At 45.5% G+C, this 21513-nt stretch overlaps 1 protein-coding gene across 1 annotated transcript in view; it reads right to left on the reverse strand.

Moving 5' to 3' along the window:
- Nucleotides 1-21513, reverse strand: part of IQGAP1 (IQ motif containing GTPase activating protein 1) — a 313620-nt gene that overhangs the window by 173355 nt on the left and 118752 nt on the right. Inside the window, exons 3-7 of the mRNA XM_075345867.1 lie at nucleotides 11660-11816; nucleotides 10735-10812; nucleotides 10566-10642; nucleotides 4529-4596; nucleotides 516-629 (exon numbers count right to left, since the gene is read on the reverse strand). Coding sequence (XP_075201982.1) covers nucleotides 516-629; nucleotides 4529-4596; nucleotides 10566-10642; nucleotides 10735-10812; nucleotides 11660-11816 — 494 coding nt within the window. The remainder of the gene's footprint in view (nucleotides 1-515; nucleotides 630-4528; nucleotides 4597-10565; nucleotides 10643-10734; nucleotides 10813-11659; nucleotides 11817-21513) is intronic.

Below are 21513 nucleotides of genomic sequence, written 5' to 3' on the forward strand. Positions count from 1 at the left end.
AGCAGTGAGCAGGGAGCCGGCGTCTGACAGCCTGCGGTAAGCTGTAACCAAGGTAAATAACGGGTAACCAAACGAAGTGCTTTGATTGGTTACCCGATATTTACCTTGGTTACTAGCGTCCGCCGGTCTCAGGCTGCCAGTGCCGACTCCCTGCACACAAAGCCGGAGTACACATCGAGTAAATAAGCAAAGCGGTTTGCTTATTAACCCAATGTGTACTCTGGCTAGGAGTGCAGGGAGCCAGCGCTAAGCGGTGTGCGCTGGTAACAAAGGTAAATATCAGGTAACCAAGCGCTTGGTTACCCGATATTTACCTTAGTTACCAAGCGCAGCATCGCTTCCACGCATCGCTGGTGGCTGGTCACTGGTCGCTGGTGAGATCTGCCTGATTGACAGCTCACCAGCGACCATGTAGCGACGCACCAGCGATCCTGACCAGGTCAGCTCGCTGGTGGGATCGCTGAAGCGTCGCTAAAGTGTGACGGTACCCTAAGCCCCACATGACCTGTACTCACATGCAGCTTCATCTACGGAAAGCTCACTGGCCAAGATTCCTCCAATTTTGCTGAATGCAGGCATCTGAATCCCGTACTTCTCCAGCTCACTCTTCATGATATCAATCTCTTCCGCTGGAAACACAAGAAAAAAAGATAATTAGCACTGGTTCGAAATATATTATTTTCCATTAATAATTAGTGATGAACCATGCTCGGGTGCTCGGTACTCGTTAAGAGCAGTTGGATGCTTGGATGGGCGCAGCTTAAGCACCTGAGTATAATGGAAGTCAATGGGGAACTCAGCATTTTTCTGGAAGATTTCCCAGGAAAAATGCTCTAGTCCCCCATTGACTTCTATTATACTCAGGTACTCAAGTCGTGCCCATCTGAGCATCCAACTGTTCATTACGAGCACTTGTGCATATTAGTGCTCGCTCATCACTATTGATAATCTAAAGAACAGAATAAAAATAAGTATTACCAAGCAAATTCATTTCCGCACCAGCTTAAATAGGCATTTCCAGTAATAATGAAGTGTACTCAAAATAAAGTAATGCAAAGTCATCATCATATCGACATGATGGAAAAAATACTTGATTTATGTTTGGGTACCGCATCGGCTCTCCGGTCTCTGTGTCTTGGTTACAGCGGTAAACTAATGACTGCAGTGCCCATCACCACTGCAGCCAATCACTAAGCTCAGCTGCTCTGCGGTTGACTGCAGTGATTATGTGCGGAGTACTGATGGCGTCACCACACAAGCCAAAATATAATGACTGGAGTAGAGGCAGGAGGCGGCGCTGGAGCAGAGGACAGCGAGTACTATCAGAGTTTGAGGTTTTACAAGTCTGCATGTTTTTTGAAGCTTTGAATGTTTACGTCTTTAATCCATATAGTCAGAGCACACAAAATGTTTCATAAATAACATTTACCTTATGTCTACCTCACATAAACGCCATTTGTCAATTTTTTTTTAATATTTTATTTGGATGGTTAGAAAGTTTAAAAATTAAACATCAATTTTTCATTTTTTCAAAGAGATTTACAAAAAAATATTTATTTTATTTTATTTTATTTTAGGGACCTCCTTCACTTTAAAGTGACTTTGGAGGACTTAAATATTGGAATACCACCTAAAGTGATACCAATTTAAAAACAGCACCACTCAACATATGCAAAACTGCTGTTGCGTAGTTTTTGTTAACTCTTAGGCTTTGTGCGCACTGGAAAATGGAATTTTCTCAAGAAAATTCCGCAAGCACTGAAAGATTACCGCACCCACGGTAAAAAACCGCGACAAACCGCACCCGAAAACTGCATGCGGTTTGCTGCGGTTTTACCGCGGTATTGTTCGCGGTATTGTCGCGGTTTTGCCGCGTGCGGGTTGGTACATGTGCTTTAATGCATTCAATGCAATAAAGCACATTGAAAAAAAAAGTAATTTCCTTCTTAGATAGCAGACAGATAAATAGATAGGTAGAAGAATAGATAGAGAGATAGCTAGATAGTTAGATAGATAGACAGAGTCCCTGTGAGCACACGCTGCATTTCTCATGGTCGGTAGTGAGTTCAAATTATCGGCTGTGGGAAATGCCCTGTGGTTACCTCTGCTGTCTCGCTGCGAGGCTGCATTCAGCCTGTGTCAGTCGCGGCTGGATGCAAGCATCGCAGGACGTGGATTACGCCTGAGTTGTGTGTTTTGAGGGGGTTAATAAACGGGTGAACCAGGGGCTTTTTTGTGTTTTATTTAAAATAAAGGATTTTTCGGTGTGTGTGTTTTTTCACTTAACTTATGGGTTGATTATGTCAGTTGTTTCATAGACGCTGCCATGATCAAGCCTGGACTTCGTGGCGGCGATCCGCCGCTATTAACTCCTTGTATTACCCTGTCTGCCACCGCATCACGGCAGCAGGAAGAGCTGGGGACACTCTGGGACTGCCGCATAATGTATGCGAAAGTCCCGGGGCAGCTGCGGCTGATATTTTTGGCTGCGGGAGATGGGAGGTAGGCGTGGGACATTAACCCTGCCCCTCGCCCTCCCCAGCCTGAGAATACCGGGCCGCCGCTGTGTGCTTCACTGGGCTGGACGATAAAAATACGGCGGAGCACACGTGTTTTTTTTTCTATATTTCCGTTTGCTTTCTATGTGTATTCTATATGTGTGTGTCTGTGTGTGATGTGTCTGTGTTCTATGTCTGTGATGTCTGTCTGTGTGTGTGTGTGTGTGTGTGTGTGTGTGTGATGTGTGTGTGTTTACTCTGTGCTCCGCTTCCTCTTCCTGTCATATTGACATCACTTCCCTGCAAACCGCAGGCAGCGATGTACATTACCGCAGGTAAACCGCGAAATACCGGAGGGAATAACGCATGAAAAAGGAAAGAACCGCACAGAATTTGCTGCCTCTGTTATTCCCTGCGGGATTTCACAATTACATTGCAGTCAATGGAGTGAAATCCCGCAGCGACGTGCGGAATAGAATTGACATGCAATTGTTTTTGCTGCGGGAATCCCGCAGCAAAACATGCAGCTGTCAAATTCCTCATAGTGCGCACAGCATTTTTTTTTTTCCATAGGTTTTGCTGGTGATTCACTGCAGAGATGTTATGAACATTTTCTGCAGCGAAACATGCAGCAAAACCGCAGGAAATCCGCGAGAAAAAACGGTAAGTGCGCACAGGGCCTTAAGGTGCTTTTCAGGAATTAACACAAACTGCAATGACAGGAATGAAAAATTATATTTTTACCACTAAAATGTTGTTTTAAATGTTGTCACTTCTTAATCTATATTTTTACCCCAATTAAAATAATAACACTTGTACTCACCTCTGGTACCAGTGCTGTTCCAGCGGTTCGACGTGGTCTCTCCCGGGATCCTGTAACTCTGACAATACAGAATCCTGGCAGCTTCACACTCCCCACCTTCAGACGCAACACATATATCAAGAGTAAGAAAGAGAGCAGCAGTGCTCTCGTCCTCCGGCTGTAAGCGATTTGTCTGAAGTTGCAGAGAATGAAATGGCCATTGATTGACGGCAGGAACGGCATGATGTTACACAGTTATGCAATCCCAGGAGAGACGGTGCCAACACTGCTGGAACAGCGCCGGGACCGGAGGTGAGAATTAGTGTTTTTATTTTAAATGGGAGAAAAATATGGATTGAGAAGGGGTTGTCTGAGTGGTGCGTAAGCCCTTTAACATCTGAACAGGCCACAATAGCCAGTAGACTCTAAGGCAATTACCCTTGGAGAACACTGGCGTCTGTTCAGGATAGCTGATACTGCGTCTAGAGTGCAGTGTCTATGGATCGTGTACACCCACCCTAAAAAGGTGTATTGAGGGTCATTAAGGAATTTAAGTCCAAACCTTAACATCATAAGCAAAAACTATGTGCTGACAGATAATGAAAGTGCAAAGAATGTAGACGGCACTAACATAAACGCGTTACTAATAGTGGCTCTTACTGAAACATGGGATTACAGCTATACTCTATTACTACATGTAAGTACTTCCATAGCGTCTTATTGTGTTTCTGTCACAATCCTGGTGTAAGTCACTTTTTCCAGGACTCTACACAACTTGTAAAAGTAGTCAGCTTTACATGGTGCAATAGATTATGGCCGTGTCCTCCATAACAGGAGCATAATGCCTGTATGTCATGGACTGCTGTGCACCAGTTGTATAAAACCTTGCAATAAAATGAAGACACTAGTAGACGGATCCCAGGACGTGGAGGGCTGGGTTCACATTTCTACAGTGAATTCCGCTGGACGTATCCATCTCAATTGAAGAAATCTGTATTCAGATGTGTATATGGCAGCATATGTATACATTGAAATGTGGACAGACATAGTTGGACGTATGGCACGTTTGCATAGATTTCCCATGTATACGTCTGCAGACATACAAGTGTGAGCCCGGCCTAACACACGGAGCTCTATTTATACACAACACTCCTTCCGGTCAGGACGGGTGACGTAGAGAATACGTACTTCATTCCTATATAAACAAGAGGAAAGAATGACTACCGACCTGTAAATTCTACCTTCCCGTACAGGTCCTGGATCTGCGGAGCGAGGCCAAGTTTAAACAGGTACAAACTGAAAAAAAGAAGTCCCAGAGACAATAGGTGATTGTATGAAAGACATTTCTTGTATACAGGGAGCAGCGGCCACTGATGATACATGAATCAAGTAAAGTGACGCCAGATAGCAGGCCATGTAATGCCGACATACAGCCTGCGTCCAGCCCAACATAATGGCAGAGAGTAGTAGACAAAAGGGTTTTCAACACCACACCAATGACCCAATCGGATTCAGGAGGAGATTAATGGATTAATGCTTCTTTATTCTCATGCACAGGTCAACGCGTTTCAGGAGTCTCAGCTCCCTTCATCAGGACAACAGGCAGAAAAAGCCTTTTTCTACTACTCTCTGTTATCAGCCAAACCTGGGACTGCTGCCTTTGACCTGGATTTTATATGCGTATATAGGGGTTGTGACTGGCACAACCCGCTATAGGCGAGTTTGATTTTACTTTTCTACCCTTTCCATATTGGGGTAAGACCCTATTGCACTTTCTTTCCACAGTTCTCTTTAATAACATAATGGCAGAGAAAACTGACAGCGAGTGCCAGAGAATCGCTCCACATGAATAAAGGTTTACTCGAAAAATGGAAATAATCACAAAACTAAACAGTAATTATCAAAGAATTCCCACTAATGAGCTGTCAGCCAGTGAACTATTGAGCGTGAAGAGCGAGGTGCACAGCAGGGGTTATGGCGTAAGGAGCCATCAAATCATGTCTTTTGCTTCTATACGGCGTGATTATAGGTCAGATATAAGATCCATTGGCCGATTGTAGAGGTTTTGTCATCAGGAGCCCTAGAGAGTGTCTATTTGTATATAAAGAGGTCTTCAAAAAGAATTGTAGCTTTCTATATAGAAAAAGATGCCTCCTACACTGCAACGCTTGGATTATATTGGACAGTTTGTGTACAGAAAATTTATCACCAGGTTTTTGCTATCCTATGAGAGAGCAGCATAATGTAGGGACAGAGACCCAGATTACAGTGATATGTCACTTAGTGGGCTTTTTACCGCTCTATATAACTCCGGACATACCACTCATTGGCAGCTTTCTGCCTATGCACAGTGTATACAGAAAGCTGCCAATCAGTGGTTGGGGGTGGGGTTATACAGGGCTCATTAATATGGAGGACTTGGAGCAGATTTACTAGTCTTCTTATCTTATGATAATATTCTGCTGATCTAACAGTGATTTTATCAAAACTACATAAGCAGTCCAGTAAGAGATCCGTCACTAGAATCCACATCTCTGCCCCTACATTATGGTGCGCTCAGATTAGGTGGCAACAGCCTAGTCACAGACTCCACAACAGAGATTGACATTTACCATTTTTGTGACCTTATTGTTCCTATTATAGTGGTAATTTTTAACACAGAAATTAAAGAAGCACTCCACATGATTTATCAGTTATTTGTATAGTATCGCAATTAGTATATTAGGGCACTGTGTTCTCTTTGCCTTTAATAGTTACTGCGGGTTTTATCCCTTTTGTGATCAGGTGATGTCCTATAACTTCACTCTCATCACCCCACAGTTACATGGTTTCTAGCTCAGACCAGAGAGGGCAGTCAATGTGGGGTGTCCCGAATCTCCTCTAAGAACAGATGTCAGGGATGAAAAAGATCAGGCAGATAAATTTTAACATGCCCGCTCCTTTTATTCTTACAGACAATATGTCGCCACCAGAGGTGTCCGGAAGTAGCAGATTCTGATCTCCTTTCATTAAGAACACATAGGCTAAAGGCCACGTCTCACTAAGCGACATCGCTAGCGACAGTTTTTGTGACGCAACAGCGATCTTGCTAGCGATCTCGTTATGTGTGACATCCAGCAACGACCTGGCCCCTGCTGTGAGGTCGCCGGTCGTTGCTGAATGTCCTGGACCATTTTCTTCAAAGGCGATGTCCTGCTGGGCAGGACGCATCGCTGTGTTTGACACTGTGTGACAGGGTCCCAATGACAGCAGAGATCGTTATTCAGGTCGCTACTGCGACCTGTATCGTTATGGAGTCGTTGGTAAGATCTGACTGTGTGACATCTCACCAGCGACCTCCCAGCGACTTACCAGCGATCCTTATCAGGTCGTATCGTTTTCGGGATCGCTGGTAAGTCGCTAAATGTGACGGGGCCTTAAGTTGAGTGGGCAAATGATTAGGGGGTGAGCAAGAGGAATAGCTGTTAGTGAAACAAGCAACTGGATGACAGCCATCTAAGCTGTAGGGCCACCTTAAAGGAACCCGTCAGGATGATTTTACTACTACTGGAAGCATAAGTCATAGTACCGCAAAAAAAATGATTCCTGTTTTGCAGTAATCGAATGTATAATTATTGAGAAATTAAGCTTTAAACCTACATGTGAATTAGAAAATCTATGGGGGCGTGTCCTATTCACAGTGCTCCGACACGCCTCCTGCACACTTTACAGCTAATTTGCATGTGGTTTCAAAGCTTAATTTCTCAATGTTGACACATTGGATTACTACAAAACAGGCCTCATATTTATTATTGAGTTATGACCTCTGCAGCCATACCAGTAGTTTCAGTAATAAAATCTTCCTGAGAGATTCCCTTTAAAGGAAAAAAGAATGAGTCATGCTACAGAATATCAATATATTATACATAAGATAATATTCTTGAGGTCAGGTTTTCTCATTATCAGTTCCCAAGAACCCACATGTCAGCTATTAATTTCTGTCTCTCACTTAGAGGAATTTGGGTGCCTGTGTAACAAGTCCTCACCTGCCTTTATCCATCTATTTCCCAACCAGACTGCACTGGCTCCAGTATCAGCAAGTCGCTTAATGTTTGACACCAGTAGGAGATACAGGCTAGTTCGTTACATAAGGAGTCCACACTGCTCTTGTGGCTTAGTAATGGCCACCCTTGTTATCCAGTGTTCAGATCCATAGTGACATGGTAAGGGGATACAATGTTAATCAAGACTCAATTATGTCTTGGAAGACTCGGGTTTTCCAGGGCTAATTTACAGACAGATATAATCTGAGCTTCAAAAACCTGCCACTCCTATTGATCACCTTGTATAGACAAACAAGTCCACACAGGATCTGCAGCAAAGACTCAGATTTCCCCAGCGGCTGAGACACCATTCCTGGTTTGACCATTAAACACTACAAGGCTAGGTTCACACACTGCGTTTTTTTGACGCTGCGTTTTTGTGCGTTTTTTGTGGCAAAAAAACGCACAAAAACGCACCCGCGGCAAATAAACGCGGCAAAACACGCACGCGTTTTGGTGCGTTTTTTGCTGCGTTTTGCTGCGTTTTTGCTCACTGCGTCTTTATGCGTTTTTTTATCAGTGAACAAAAAAAAAGGTCTGATGTCATTTCCTTCTTCAATATGTTCTTCATTCTCCACTAGTGTATGCAGGAGAGCAGACAGCAGCTGCAGAACTACAAGGCTCAGCATGCTCCATCCAGGACTGTATGCGGGATTTCTTTGCCCCCCCCCAAACAAAAAAAATGACGTGGGCTTCGCCATATTTTTGTATGCTAGCCGGGTACAGCAGGCAGATACGGGCTGCCCCCAACCCCCAAGCTGCCTATTTGTACCCGGCTGGGAACCAAAAATATAGAGAAGCCCTTTTTTTTTTTTAATTATTTCATGAATTTCATGAAATAATTAAAAAAAAAAAATGACGTGAGCTTCGCCTAATTTTTGTGTCCAGCCGGGTACAACTAGGCAGCTGGGGATTGGAATCCACAGTGCAGGGTGCCCATGCTTTCTGGGCACTCCCGCTGCGAATTGCAGTCCGCAGCCACCCCAGAAAATGGCGCTTTCATAGAAGTGCCATCTTCTGGCGCTGTATCCAACTCTTCCAGCTGCCCCGATGCCGGGTGGCTCACTGGGTAATAATGGGGTTAAGGCTAGCTGTATATTATCAGCTGGCCCTAAGCCCGAAATTCATGGTGTCACGCCAATATTAGACATGGCCACCATGAATTTCTAGTAAAGATAAAAAAAACATAAAAATATTTTTATTAGAAATAAAACACAACACAATTAGTGACTCCATCTTTATTGAAATAAATTCGCAGTAATCCTGGGTCAGGGTCCCGCGCCGTCCAATCCGGATCCAATATCATCTGATCGGTTTGCTGGAAGGCAAAGCGATCAGATGATGTGTCAGGTTCTAGGGGCTGAAGCACATCACACATCAGCTGATTGTATAAAAGCCGATCAGCTGATGCATCAGTGCAAAAAAAAAAAATACTCACTTAAGTGCTGATTACCGGCAGCTCCTAGAGCGATTGGAGGAGTCTGATCCCGTCCGATCGCTGCAGCAGCTGCCGGTAAACAGGGATGAAGTCTCCTGACGCATCCGCTGATAACCGGCCGGGCGCCGGTGTCAGCCCGAGACTTACGATCAGCTGACGTGTCAGGTGACTGCATCAGGTGATCCATCGCCAGGTCCTACTTCCTGCAGGCATACGTACCCGGGGAGACTGCACACACCCGGAGCGGCGGTACCGGTAGGAGGATCTGGGAGCGGGCATGGCACCGGGACCCTGCAGACAGGTGAGTATGACTTTTTTTTTTCTACTGTTAACTTTTGTTTTCGCAGCCGCTTCCACCTCCCGCCCAGACATGGCGCCGCACGGCAGCATACATGCACAGGACCGGAGGTGGAAGCGGCGGTGACGGTACCGGGAGGATTCACGCTTCTGTGTTTACTGACAGAAGGAATCCTCTTCCTGTACACGTCACTTTACTACCCACCTCCTGCGTTTATAGCTGCGTTTTTGGTCTTAGAAACGCACTAAAACGCACCAAAACGCACCTATTTGCGTTTCTCATTGCGTCTTTCAACATCCCATTGCACTCAATGGATGAAAAACGCGGGAATAATTGACATGCTGCGTTTTTGTGGCACCACAAAAACGCAGCTGAAAAAAAACGCTGTGTGCAGACAGCAAAAATGAAAACTCATAGACTTTGCTGGGGAAGCAAAGTCATGCAGTTTTCTGAGCAAAAACGCACCCGAAAACTGCGCAAAAACGCCGCGAAAAACTCACTGTGTGAACTTAGGGTACCTTCACACTTTAGCGATGCAGCAGCGATCCGACCAGCGATCTGACCTGGTCAGTATCGCTGCTGCGTCGCTACATGGTCGCTGGTGAGCTGTCAAACAGGCAGATCTCACCAGCGACCAGTGACCAGCCCCCAAGCCAGCAGCGACGTGCAAGCGACGCTGCGCTTGCACGGAGCCGGTGTCTGGAAGCTGCGGACACTGGTAACTAAGGTAAACATCGGGTATGGTTACCCGATGTTTACCTTCGTTACCAGCGCACACCGCTTAGCGTGTGCAGGGAGCAGGAGCCGGCACAGGCAGCATGAGAGCTGCGGAGGCTGGTAACGAAGGTAAATATCGGGTAACCACCTTGGTTACCCGATGTTTTCCTTTGTTACAGCTTACCGCAGGCTGTCAGACGCCGGCTCCTGCTCCCTGCACATTCAGGATTGTTGCTCTCTCGCTGTCACACACAGCGATGTGTGCTTATCAGCGGGAGAGCAACAATAAAAAAACGAACCAGCACTGTGTGTAACGAGCAGCGATCTCACAGCAGGGGCCAGATCGCTGCTCAGTGTCACACACAGCGAGATCGCTAATGAGGTCACAAAAAACGTGACTCAGCAGCGATCTCAGTAGCGATCTCGCTGTGTGTGAAGTACCCCTTACCCTACAACAGTATTTGCACCGGAATTTTCACTTCCAGTTATAATTCAGCCTTGACATTTTTTCCATTAATCCAATGATTTTAATGAGGTCTGTTGGGATCAATTTTATTCTTTCTTACTGGCAATTTGCTGCAGACGCTGTCCACAGAAATGGCAAAAAAACGGAAATTCCAAAAGACCCCATTAATGCCACTATAAACCTAACCTAATTCATCAAGTCCTACTCACTGGAATGATAGAATGCAAATATATACAGAAATCTAAAGGTTAAAAGGTCCTTTACCTTAAAGCATGGATGCAATATATACAACGTGGCATATTCTTCCGATCGTAGATGTCTGTCGTCTCTGGATAAAAAATCTAGAAAAGTATTGGGGAGAGGATCATTGAAAGTAAAGGCATATAAAAGTCACCTTGAGGACAGCTGCATAGATTAAACGGGATAAACTTACCTTTGGGAGACCGATCTCCGTCATTGCATTAAGCCACTGAATCACATTGTCCGTGTGTCTGAAGTGAAGACCGGTGGCCTAAAAGAGAAGAAAACAGATACAGAACTGTGCTGACTGCTAAAAGGTTCTATGTTGAGATGTCGTCATAGAAGGGCATCTCTCCTTGGACTTCCTCTACAAGCAGCCTCTCTCGTGCACCAATTCTGCCCACTTATTATATGGAGGGCTACTCTTCTGAATGACAGCATATAATCCTTAGGACCCTCAGCAGCACCCGGCCTACACCTCTGCAGTGAACTGTAGTATGGCCTGAGTCAAGTATTTGGGGCTGTGCACCCCCCTCCCAAGGTGGGGTGGTTAGGGCAGTAATGTGATGCATGTATGTCCAGGAGCTCGTTACAGCGCTGTCAGCATGGTGTGCCATATTAAAGGAAACCTGTCAGAGTCATGGTGCCCGAACCGTAGGCAGCATTAACCAGAGTTTGATTGTGTTACTGCAGCCAGGTATGCTTTACTCTGATCTGCTGTGACGTTTCAGAAAATATATACTTTGAAAGCTAGCCAGATAATTAATCTTGCCAGGTCCCCAGCGCCATCTCCTTGCCCCACTCCTCTATCATGACAGGCTTTTCACTATGTGTGTGCATAAGCAGAGACCTGTCAGTCAAAGGAATCAGGGTGGGGAAGGACCACCAGGGACTTGCCTGGGACAAAGATCCGAGACACATAGTCCCCAGCCAGTTCTGCAAAGCATATTTTCTTTGAAATGTCTCAGCATTTCAGAATAATACATTATTACAGTAGTGCCACCAGACCGAGTCAGGCTCCACATGGTTCGGGCAGCATGAATCTCAATAACAGAATGGTAAAAAGCTGCATCCACTGGAATAATGTCATCTGTAATGGTGTACCAGTGACGGCTTACATTGTATCTGGTCTGCTCCCGATCATAGATTTTCTTCAGAGATACGACTTTTGGACTGAAGAAGTTTCCAAGTTTTGCCAGGTAGACTCCGTTCCTGAGCCCTTCCTCCAGCTCTGTAGTAGGGGGCAGATCCTCCACTAAGCAGGCTTCCATCCATCTGTAATAATCATACACAACAGATGAGCCATCAGACAATGTATTGCATCAATTTATCAAAATGTAAACTAAGAAAATATATTATTAATAAGTACACACAGACCATATACCTTCTCTGGGGCCTTCACAGAACATACTGGGAAGGATTATTTTTGTCTTCCATTGCCTGTATGCATGGACTTGCTTTATTAGCAACTCTAATATGTAATACTACAAAGCCCAATAGTGATTAGGCTAAAAGGGGAGAGCGCCATAAGGGAATCAACCTTCCGCACATGCTCTCGCAGTAAATTACAGAATCTGTGGCATTTACCAAATCTTGCCAGGAGAATGGCTGTCACGATGTAGAGTTGGCCATGTCTAGATCGTATTAATTCTCAGCAATATAGAGGTTTTCCCACAAAAGGCATTTATCATCTGTCTTGCTGCTGAGGGTCCACTGCTGGGACCCCAACCAAAGACTCAAACTTGGGTCCCCGAGCCCTGCAGTCACACAGTGAGGAGGAAGCTGAATAATACGACAGTCAAGCATCTGCCCTTGGGCTTCAACCAATGTCAACAGGGTTGCTAGAAATGGCCAAGAAGTGTATCATCTACGAAAAAATGTACTGTATAATGAGCCTGGAAAAAAAAAGTTATAAATGTAAGATGATCTGCAGTACCAAGCAGTGGCCACTACAGTGACAACTGTGGCCTCCGCTCCACAGGCTGCTGACATCAAGCCAGTACCAGAGCGGCAGATCTGATTTTAATGTTCTAGCCTAGACATAGGTCCTCAACACCACAGTAACATCTGCAAGGCGTCTATGTCCTCCCAGTGTTTGTGTGGTGTAGGCTTCTACTCACTCTACCGTGTGTTGAGGTAGGCACAGAGAACGGTTTCAGTAAAACATCCATGCTGGGTATATAGACTCTAAAAATCACTCAGGATAAAATTCAAGAACAGCCTTTCCCAGCACAAAGTGAAAACATAACGCAAATAGTCAAATAGTGCGTGTTTGCCTGCTCAGATTAAAGGGAACCTGTCAGGTGCGATATGCACCCAGAATCGCGAGCAGTTCTGGGTGCATATTGCTAATCCCTGCCTAAGGGGTGCTTCACACACAGCGAGCTCGCTGCCGAGATCGCTGCTGAGTCACGGTTTTTGTGACGCAGCAGTGACCTCATTAGCGATCTCGCTGTGTGTGACACTGAGCAGCGATCTGGCCCCTGCTGCGAGATCGCTGCTCGTTACACACAGCCCTGGTTCGTTTTCTTCAAAGCCGCTCTCCTGCTGTGACACACAGATCGCTGTGTGTGACAGCAAGAGAGCGACAAATGAAGCGAGCAGGGAGCAGGAGCCGGCGTCTGACAGCTGAGGTAAGCTGTATCCAAGATAAACATCGGGTAACCAAGGTGGTTACCCGATATTTACCTTAGTTACCAGCCTCTGCAGCTCTCACGCTGCCTGTGCTGCCGGCTCCGGCTCTCTGCACATGTAGCTGCTGTACACATCGGGTTAATTAACCCGATGTGTACAGCAGCTAGGAGAGCAAGGAGCCAGCGCTAAGCAGTGTGCGCGGCTCCCTGCTCTCTGCACATGTAGCTGCATTACACATTGGGTTAATTAACCCGATGTGTACTGTAGCTAGGAGAGCAAGGAGCCAGCGCTCAGTGTGCGCGGCTCCCTGCTCCCTGCTCACACAGCTAAGCGGTGTGCACTGGTAACTAATGTAAACATCGGGTAACCATACCCGATTTTTACCTTAGTTACCAGTCTCCGCAGCTTCCAGACGGCGGCTCCGTGCAAGCGCAGCGTCGCTTGCACGTCGCTGCTGGCTGGGGGCTGTTCACTGGTCGCTGGTGAGATCTGCCTGTTTGACAGCTCACCAGCGACCATGTAGCGATGCAGCAGCGATCCTGACCAGGTCAGATCGCTGGTCGGATCGCTGCTGCATCGCTAAGTGTGAAGGTACCCTAACAGTCATTGTATATAGTAGCATAGATAAAGAGATCTTTAGAAAAAGTATTTCTAAGGATATTTTAACATATGCTAATGAGGCCATCAATTAGTCACAATGGCGTTACTTCCCCTGACTAGTCTGCCCTCTTAGCAAGGTAGCACTCCCACAGTGGTGTGCTAACATGCTACTCAATACAGCATCACAAGCGGTGACGTGAGTACCTGTGTCCGCTGTCTCTGCTGCTCAGACGTCCCTGGCACTTCCGGTCACACCGACTTTTTGAGTTGTGTGATCTACAGGGCTTTGCACAACTATCTCATGCCTTTCGACAGGAATAGAGTTCCTTAGTCGGTCAGAATCTCTTTCAGTAGTCCTGTTCAGGAAAAGACATGGGCCAACTCTCGGGCTATACTTTTACTAGGGGAGTTTCTTAATGGTGTTGCCTGTGGGTACCACCAGGATAGCCCGTTGACGGACTTGCCAGGGGTCCCACAAAATCCATAGATATGCAATCAAATGGGATCTCAATGATAGGTAGCGGCACCAAAGGACTACGGAAATGAGCAACTGAAGTTGTTATCTAGCAGGTAGGACAGGACCTGCAATAATTCACAATTCCTCAATGAGAGCCGGGCGAGTAGAACTTTTGGAGGATTCATTCCTGGCTTTTGTCTACCCCCCAGATGACCACCTAAGACTGAACTATGGGCCATGTCTAACACCCTGCGTCTGTGGGGCCCTGGTAACTACTGTACCTCTCTGCTTGGTAACCAGATATAACAATTCCTCATTTAAAGTAAAATATGGGTACTGTTACAATATCAACGGCCACTTTAAGAGTCAGGTCCCTGAATTGAGCGGTTCCAACTTTGCCCGGACAACCCAGGTTCAGGGATGTTGGCCTTATCCTCATTGCCAACTAGTACACACAAGGGAAAACTGTCAGAGTCTGGCTGCAACGGGGTGTCTTTATGGGTGCCCCTGGTTGTTGTCCAAGTAACCCAGCGATCCCCTTTTTCCCTACAAGCCTCAAATCAAGGGAAAGCCCTGCCCTATTATAACAGGGTGTAACAAGTCCTTGGCTACACCAACCTAGAGTGCCACAGTTTGTCTCTATGACCACACTAGCCACAGGGTAGTACTTAGTGTCTCCATGAATACAGAAGATGTGGCCTGGGGCATGCCACCTCAAATAAATTATGTAATTAGCTGGTGCCTTTGCCAATAACTCAGACGCCCCTTGTACACCCCCAGATGTGGCTCTAGTTCCCTTCTTTTGGGTGTCAGCCTCCCTATAGGAACTCCAGTATGAAGATGATACAAGCTTGTTTCCCCGAATGGTTATCTTTCTATCAAGCCCAACATGTTATTGGCATTCCGGGGATCTTCATGGGCCACCCAGGACTACACCGGCCTCGGTAGGGAGTACATGAACCTGTTCAAGACAACCCGCTCCATCATCTGCGGTGGAGAAGAAGATTCCGGTTGCAACCACTTTTGAACTAGATGTAATAAGTTGAACATTTGGGAATGGGGACATTAGTCACCGTGAGAGATCCAGTGGTGCACGCGTTAGTCAGAGTTACTCCTAGGCATGCCAAGATCTCAGTTTTTAACTTTGCGGACTTTTCTGCATCTTGCAAGGCCAGGTCATTATAAGCCTTCTGTGGTTTCCGTTAGCTATCAAGCTAGAACCACCTACTGCTCCGGTGGCAGTTTCTCCCGTTCTGCAACCCTTTCGAACACAGTCAAGAACGCCTTAACATAATCACCTGGGGTCATCTTTTACAAGGCTCTCCGTACAGTATATCACAAGTGTGAATCATCATCTTGACTTGGGGGTAGGGTGGTTGCCCTGCCATGGACTGCCTCTCCCAGGTGCTGAAGCACCCGCTGCTACCGTTGCTGAATCTGTTGTATCAGGAGGCTTTTGGTCTTCTGCTGTGCCTGCTGGTGCAGGACCAGTTGTTTGACCACCTCCTTCATTTTATCCGACCACGCTTCCACAATTATGACCGCCTTCACCCTGGACATGCAGTTTTGTCGCAGCAGTGACCCGTGCTTCTTGGGAATCTTGCCCTCACTTCCAGCACCAATTGTAGTATGTCTACTCAATCGGCTGCGTGTTGAGGTAGGCACAGGAAACGGTTTCTGTAAAATGTCTGGGCTGGTTTATTTAGACTCCATAAATCACTCAGGATAAGTAAAACAGCCTTTTCCGGCACAAAGAGAAAACATAAATCAAATAGTCCATACAATAATGCGGTTCGCCCGCTCAGGTTAATGTCCAGCACCTCGTCCTTAGCTGCACACTTCATACACAGTGAATCAGACTAGTTCCTTTTTACCTACCATGCCCCAGGGTGGGGATCTGTGAGAAGCCAGCTCTACCCATCTCTCCCACTACTCGTAAACCCGGCCTTGACACGCCCTATTAACCTTCTCAGCACTATATGTGCTGCAACCTGCTCTGGGCTTACATCACTGAGGCTACCAACCTCGATGATACACATCTCCCCTTGAGAACCTGTTTGGTCGCACCCTCACAGTGGGTTTCTTTCGGGTTCCCTAGTTTCCTACCACACTCGAAAGACACACTGATAAGGAATTTAGACTGCGAGTCCCAATATGGACAATTATGATAATGTCTATAAAGTTGTGCGTTTATGATTATGCTATATAAGGGAGTAAAATAAAAAAGAATAAAAAATAAATAGTGGAAAATCCCTTTAAATGTTTTTTTAGCTTCCATGTAGAACAACATTATACTTTTTCCCATTCACGTTTTTGCCTTATTCCTTACTTCTTGGAATCCCCGGCCAATAACAGTGCCGCATGTGCCTGGAGTTTCTTTGCTTAAGTGTTTTTCAGTATTCTTCACCTGCGTTTCTAGGGATCTATATTTAAGTTTCAAGGCTTTTGTAGCCGTTATCTAAAGTGAGTGAGAATGTCACCTTCATGGCATAACACTGAAGGTGCAGCACCTTTTCATAGGAAACTTTACATTTGCTGCAAAAAGAGAGAGCTGCATAAAAGACAATTACTAACAATAGTTTGGGGGGTTTTAACAAGTGGAAGCATCCCGATAGTCCCACAGCAGACCTCATATCTTGTGACCCTGGCAAGGTATATACCGTATTAAGAAACCTTGTAAAAAAAACAGCTAAACACCACTATTACAGTATTTTATCAGGGCTGGGAAAATGGGCAAAATCCAGGAAAAATCTGAGTCCAACCTGCAGCAGCATATACAGGTTCATTTATTCACTGCAGATTTGCTGTGGTTTTGTCATTTCTTGGTATAATGCATGTAAAAACCCCATCCACGTGTTGTAAAACAAGTACAGCATAAAGGCCATCTGTCACCAGATTTTTACTACACCTTCAGAGACCAACATTATGTGGTGACAGAGACACCGATTCCAGTGATATATCACTTACTCGGCTGCTTGCTGCAGTTTAAAACAAAAAACACTATTTTACCTAGTGCCGATCAACCAATTCTCTGAATTCTGAGTTCTGAATAATCTCGTCCACACCACTGATTGGCAACTTTCTGCCTATGCACAGTATACACAGCAGCCAATCAGTGGTGTGGAGGGGGTTACACAGAGCTTGTGAACATGGAAGACTATATAGCAGCAGAAGGAGTATTCCTCAAGTGATTTCCTTCTAATAAAACAGTGATTTTATCAAAACCACAGGAAGCAGAGACACATCGCTGGCTTTTTTCTTTACCTGCATTGCTTTTTTTTCTCCTCTTTCTAAAAACACCATTTGTTTTTTCAGCATTTTTCCCCCCCATTAAAATCAGACTGAGCAGCAAAAAATGTACAGAAAAAAAACTGTTTAAAGCGCACCGATCACCAGGATTTTCCTATATAACCTAAAGCCAGTGCTATACTGGCGCTATCAGGCTGATTCTATACACACCTTTAGGGATAGCTAGGACTTGTAGATTTTGAAACACAAGCAAGTAAAGTTTATAAAATGAGCAGCTTTTTGAGTGGCAGCAGCTGAGGATCAGCTAATAGCTGGGGTGGGTATTCATAGGGATTCCTGCACCCCTTGCCTGTTGCTCCTCCCCCTTTTATTTATGCTAATTCTATTATAGAATCGCTTTACTAAGTGGCTAGAAGGACCTGTGCTGATGTCATGCCCATGAGACCAAAAGGGATGGGGCATCACCCAACATAGCTGATACCTGGAAGCAACATTATTTTTTTATTGGCTGAGGCCCGCCCCTTCTGGTCACATGGGCATGACACCAGCACAGGTCCTTTTAACATTTGGCAAACCGCTTCTATAATAGAATTAGCATAAATAACAGATGGGAGGAGGAACAACAGGCAGGGGGCGGGAATCAATATGAATACCCACCCCAGCTATTATCTGCTCCACAGCTGCTGCCAATCAAAAAACTGCTCATTTTACAAACTTGCTTGGGTTTCAAAACCTATACATCCTAGCTGACAACGAAAGGTATGTATAGAATCAGCCTGATAGTGCCAGTATAGCACTGGTTTAGGTTATATAGGACAATCCTGATGATTGGTGGGCTTTAATGCAGAATTTCCATTATCTCTTTTGCAGCAAGAAAAATAGTCTTTCAAAGAATGATACCTGCAAAAGTCATGGTATTTTGTTTTGAAAACTTACATGGTTGCTTTAGGCCCTGTTCACATTCCTGCATTGGGTCCAGGGTTTCCATCTGAATGGGATTCAGATGAAGCACTGACAGGGCCATGGACTGCACGGACACGACTGCGGTTTGTCCACATCCCCTCTTGAGGGAGTCATTGATGGAACCCCCAGATGCAGTTCAGACATGCAGTGTGAACGAGGCCTTGCAAAATGATTTCCACAGCAGGTTCTCAAATTCCCACAAACTCGAAATGTAAACGTGCTTAATACGAATGGCGGGAGGCACACAATGGCACAACATACATATAGCTTTACGTACCAAGTGACTGCCATTGTAAAAAAGCTAAAAACAATCCGAGCTCATATACAGAAATTCTGTGTAATATGCAGACATACAAAGGTGGCCATGATTGTTCCAAAGACAGTCATGTGAACATTACAGCACAGGTTTAACTAAAGTTTTTTACATACAAACATACAGAAAACCAATACACAATAAGGGTATGTGCGCACTAGGCGTTTTTTTCACGCTGTGTTTTTATGTGCGTTTTTGTCTCAAAAAACGCACCCGCGGCTAAAAAACGCGACAAAAACGCATGCGTTTTTACCGCGTTTTGGTGCGTTTTTTTGCTGCGTTTTTGCTCACTGCGTTTTTAATCAGTGCACAATGCCATTAAAGATTGTTGATGAAAAAAAAAAAAAAAAAGGTCTGATGTCATTTCCTTCTTCAAAATGTTCATTGTATGCAGGAGAGCAGACAGCTGCAGAACTAGTTTATGCAGGAGAGCAGACAGCAGCTGCAGAACTACAAGGCTCAGCATCCTCCATCCAGGACTGTATGCAGGAGTTTTTTGCCCAAAAAGAAAAAAAAATGACATGGGCTTCGCTATATTTTTGTATGCTAGCCAGGTACAGTAGGCAGGTACAGGCTGCCCCCAATCCCCAGCTGCCTATTTGTACCCGGCTGGGAATCAAAAATATAGGGAAGCCCTTTTTTTTTTTTTTTATTTCATGAATTTTAAGAAATAATTAAAAAAAAAAATGACATAGGCTTCGCGCAATTTTTGAGTCCAGCCAGGTACAACTAGGCAGCTGGGGATTGGAATCCGCAATGCAGAGTGCCCAAGCTTTCTGGGCACCCCCGCTGCGAATTGCAGTCCGCAGCCACCCCAGAAAATGGCGCTTTCATGTATCCAACTCTTCCAGCTGCCCTGATGCCGGGTGGCTCGCTGGGTAATAATGGAGTTAGGGCTAGCTGTATATCAGCTGGCCCTAAGCCCAAAATTCATGGTGTCACGCCAATATTAGACATGGCCACCATGAATTTCTAGTAATGATAAAAAAAAAAACACAACACACAGAAAAATATTTTTATTAGAAATAAAACAACACAATTAGTGACTCCATCTTTATTTAAATAAAGAACCCCCCTCCACAGTAATCCTGGGTCAAGGGTCCCGCGCTGTCCAATCCGGATCCAATATCATCTGATCGGTTTGCTGGAAGGCAAAGCGATCAGATGATGTGTCAGGTTAAACTACGTGAATCACATCACACATCAGCTGATTGTATAAAAGCCGATTATACAATCAGCTGATGCATCAGTGCAAAAAAATAAATAAATAAATACTCACGTCTGTGCTGATTACCGGCAGCTCCTGGAGCGATCGGATGAGAGTCTGATCCTGTCCCATCGCTGCAGGAGCTGCCGGTAATCAGCTGATGAAGTCTCCTGACAGCAGGATCAGCTGATAGCCGGCCGGGCGCGAAAAAGCCGGCGACACAGCGAGAATTACGATCAGCTGATGTGTCAGGTGACTGCATCAGGTGATCCACTGCGAGGTCCTGCAAGCTTCGTACGTGCCCCGGGGAGAGTGCACACAGCCAGAGCGGCGGTACCGGAACAGGAGCTGGCATGGCACCGGGACCCTGCAGACAGGTGAGTATGACATATTTTTTTTTTCTACTGTTCATTTTGGTTTTCGCCGCTGCCTCCACCTCCCGCCCAGATATGGCGCCGCACGGAGCTGACATGGCACCGGGCGGGTTGTGGACGCAGCGGTGACGGTACCGGGAGGATTCATGCTTCTGTGTTTACCAACAGAAGGAATCCTCTTCCTGTGCATGTCACTATACTGCCCACCCCTTGTGTTTATAGCTGCGTTTTTAGTCATAGAAACGCAGCTATATGCGTTTTTCATTGCGTTGTTGAACATCTCATTGAACTCAATCTGTGAAAAACGCAGAAATAATTGACATGCTGCATTTTTGTGGTCACCACAAAAACGCAGCTACAAAAAAACGCTGTGTGCGGACAGCACTTATTAAAACCCATATACATATTACTGGGGAAGCAAAGTCACTGCGTTTTCAGCACAAAAACGCGGTAAAAAACGCCGCAAAAACGCCTAGTGCGCACAAGGCCTAAAAAAAAAAAAAGCTGCCGCATTGCTGCTTATAGGAACTAATGGCAACATGTGGTAATAATGTAGAAGATGACGTGTAAAAGTATATTTAATATTCCTCTGGTGCACTGCCATTTCTGGTCCCTAGAGGGCAGCACTCCAGATCTGCTTTGCATCAGAGAAATAATGTGTGGCTGTGCAGAGCTGACAGTCGGGGACAATTACTTCCACAGAATGAGCAGTCCTGTGCCAGTAATAACCGCTGCAGCAGAAGGACAATTCCAGGCAGATGAATAATCTGTTTCTAGAACTCCAATGGCCACAACATCAAAAGTAACAAATGTCACAGAATATGATGCATCTGCCTCTCACTGGCCCCGTCCTGGCAATCACACACGAGTCAGAGAAATCACAGGGACCTTTCTAAATCTGTTTAATAAAGATTTTACACCATCTTAAAGGGATTGTCCAGATAAGAACATAGCTTCTTTCTTCTAAACACAGTGCCACCCTCCTCCGCAGGTTGTGTGTGGTATAGCAGCCTAGGCTCATTGTGTTCTGTGGAGATGAGCTGCAGTGTCAGACAACCATGGTCATGTGTGGTGTTGTTCCTGGTCTCCTGGGTAGTCACATCCTCAGCACTTGGTGTGGATGGACAGGCTGACCCGCACATTTCAATATCCAGGCCAGCCCCCTCCATTGTCAT

The sequence above is a fragment of the Anomaloglossus baeobatrachus genome, chromosome 4, assembly GCF_048569485.1.
Source record: "Anomaloglossus baeobatrachus isolate aAnoBae1 chromosome 4, aAnoBae1.hap1, whole genome shotgun sequence".
NCBI classification, from domain to species: domain Eukaryota; kingdom Metazoa; phylum Chordata; class Amphibia; order Anura; family Aromobatidae; genus Anomaloglossus; species Anomaloglossus baeobatrachus.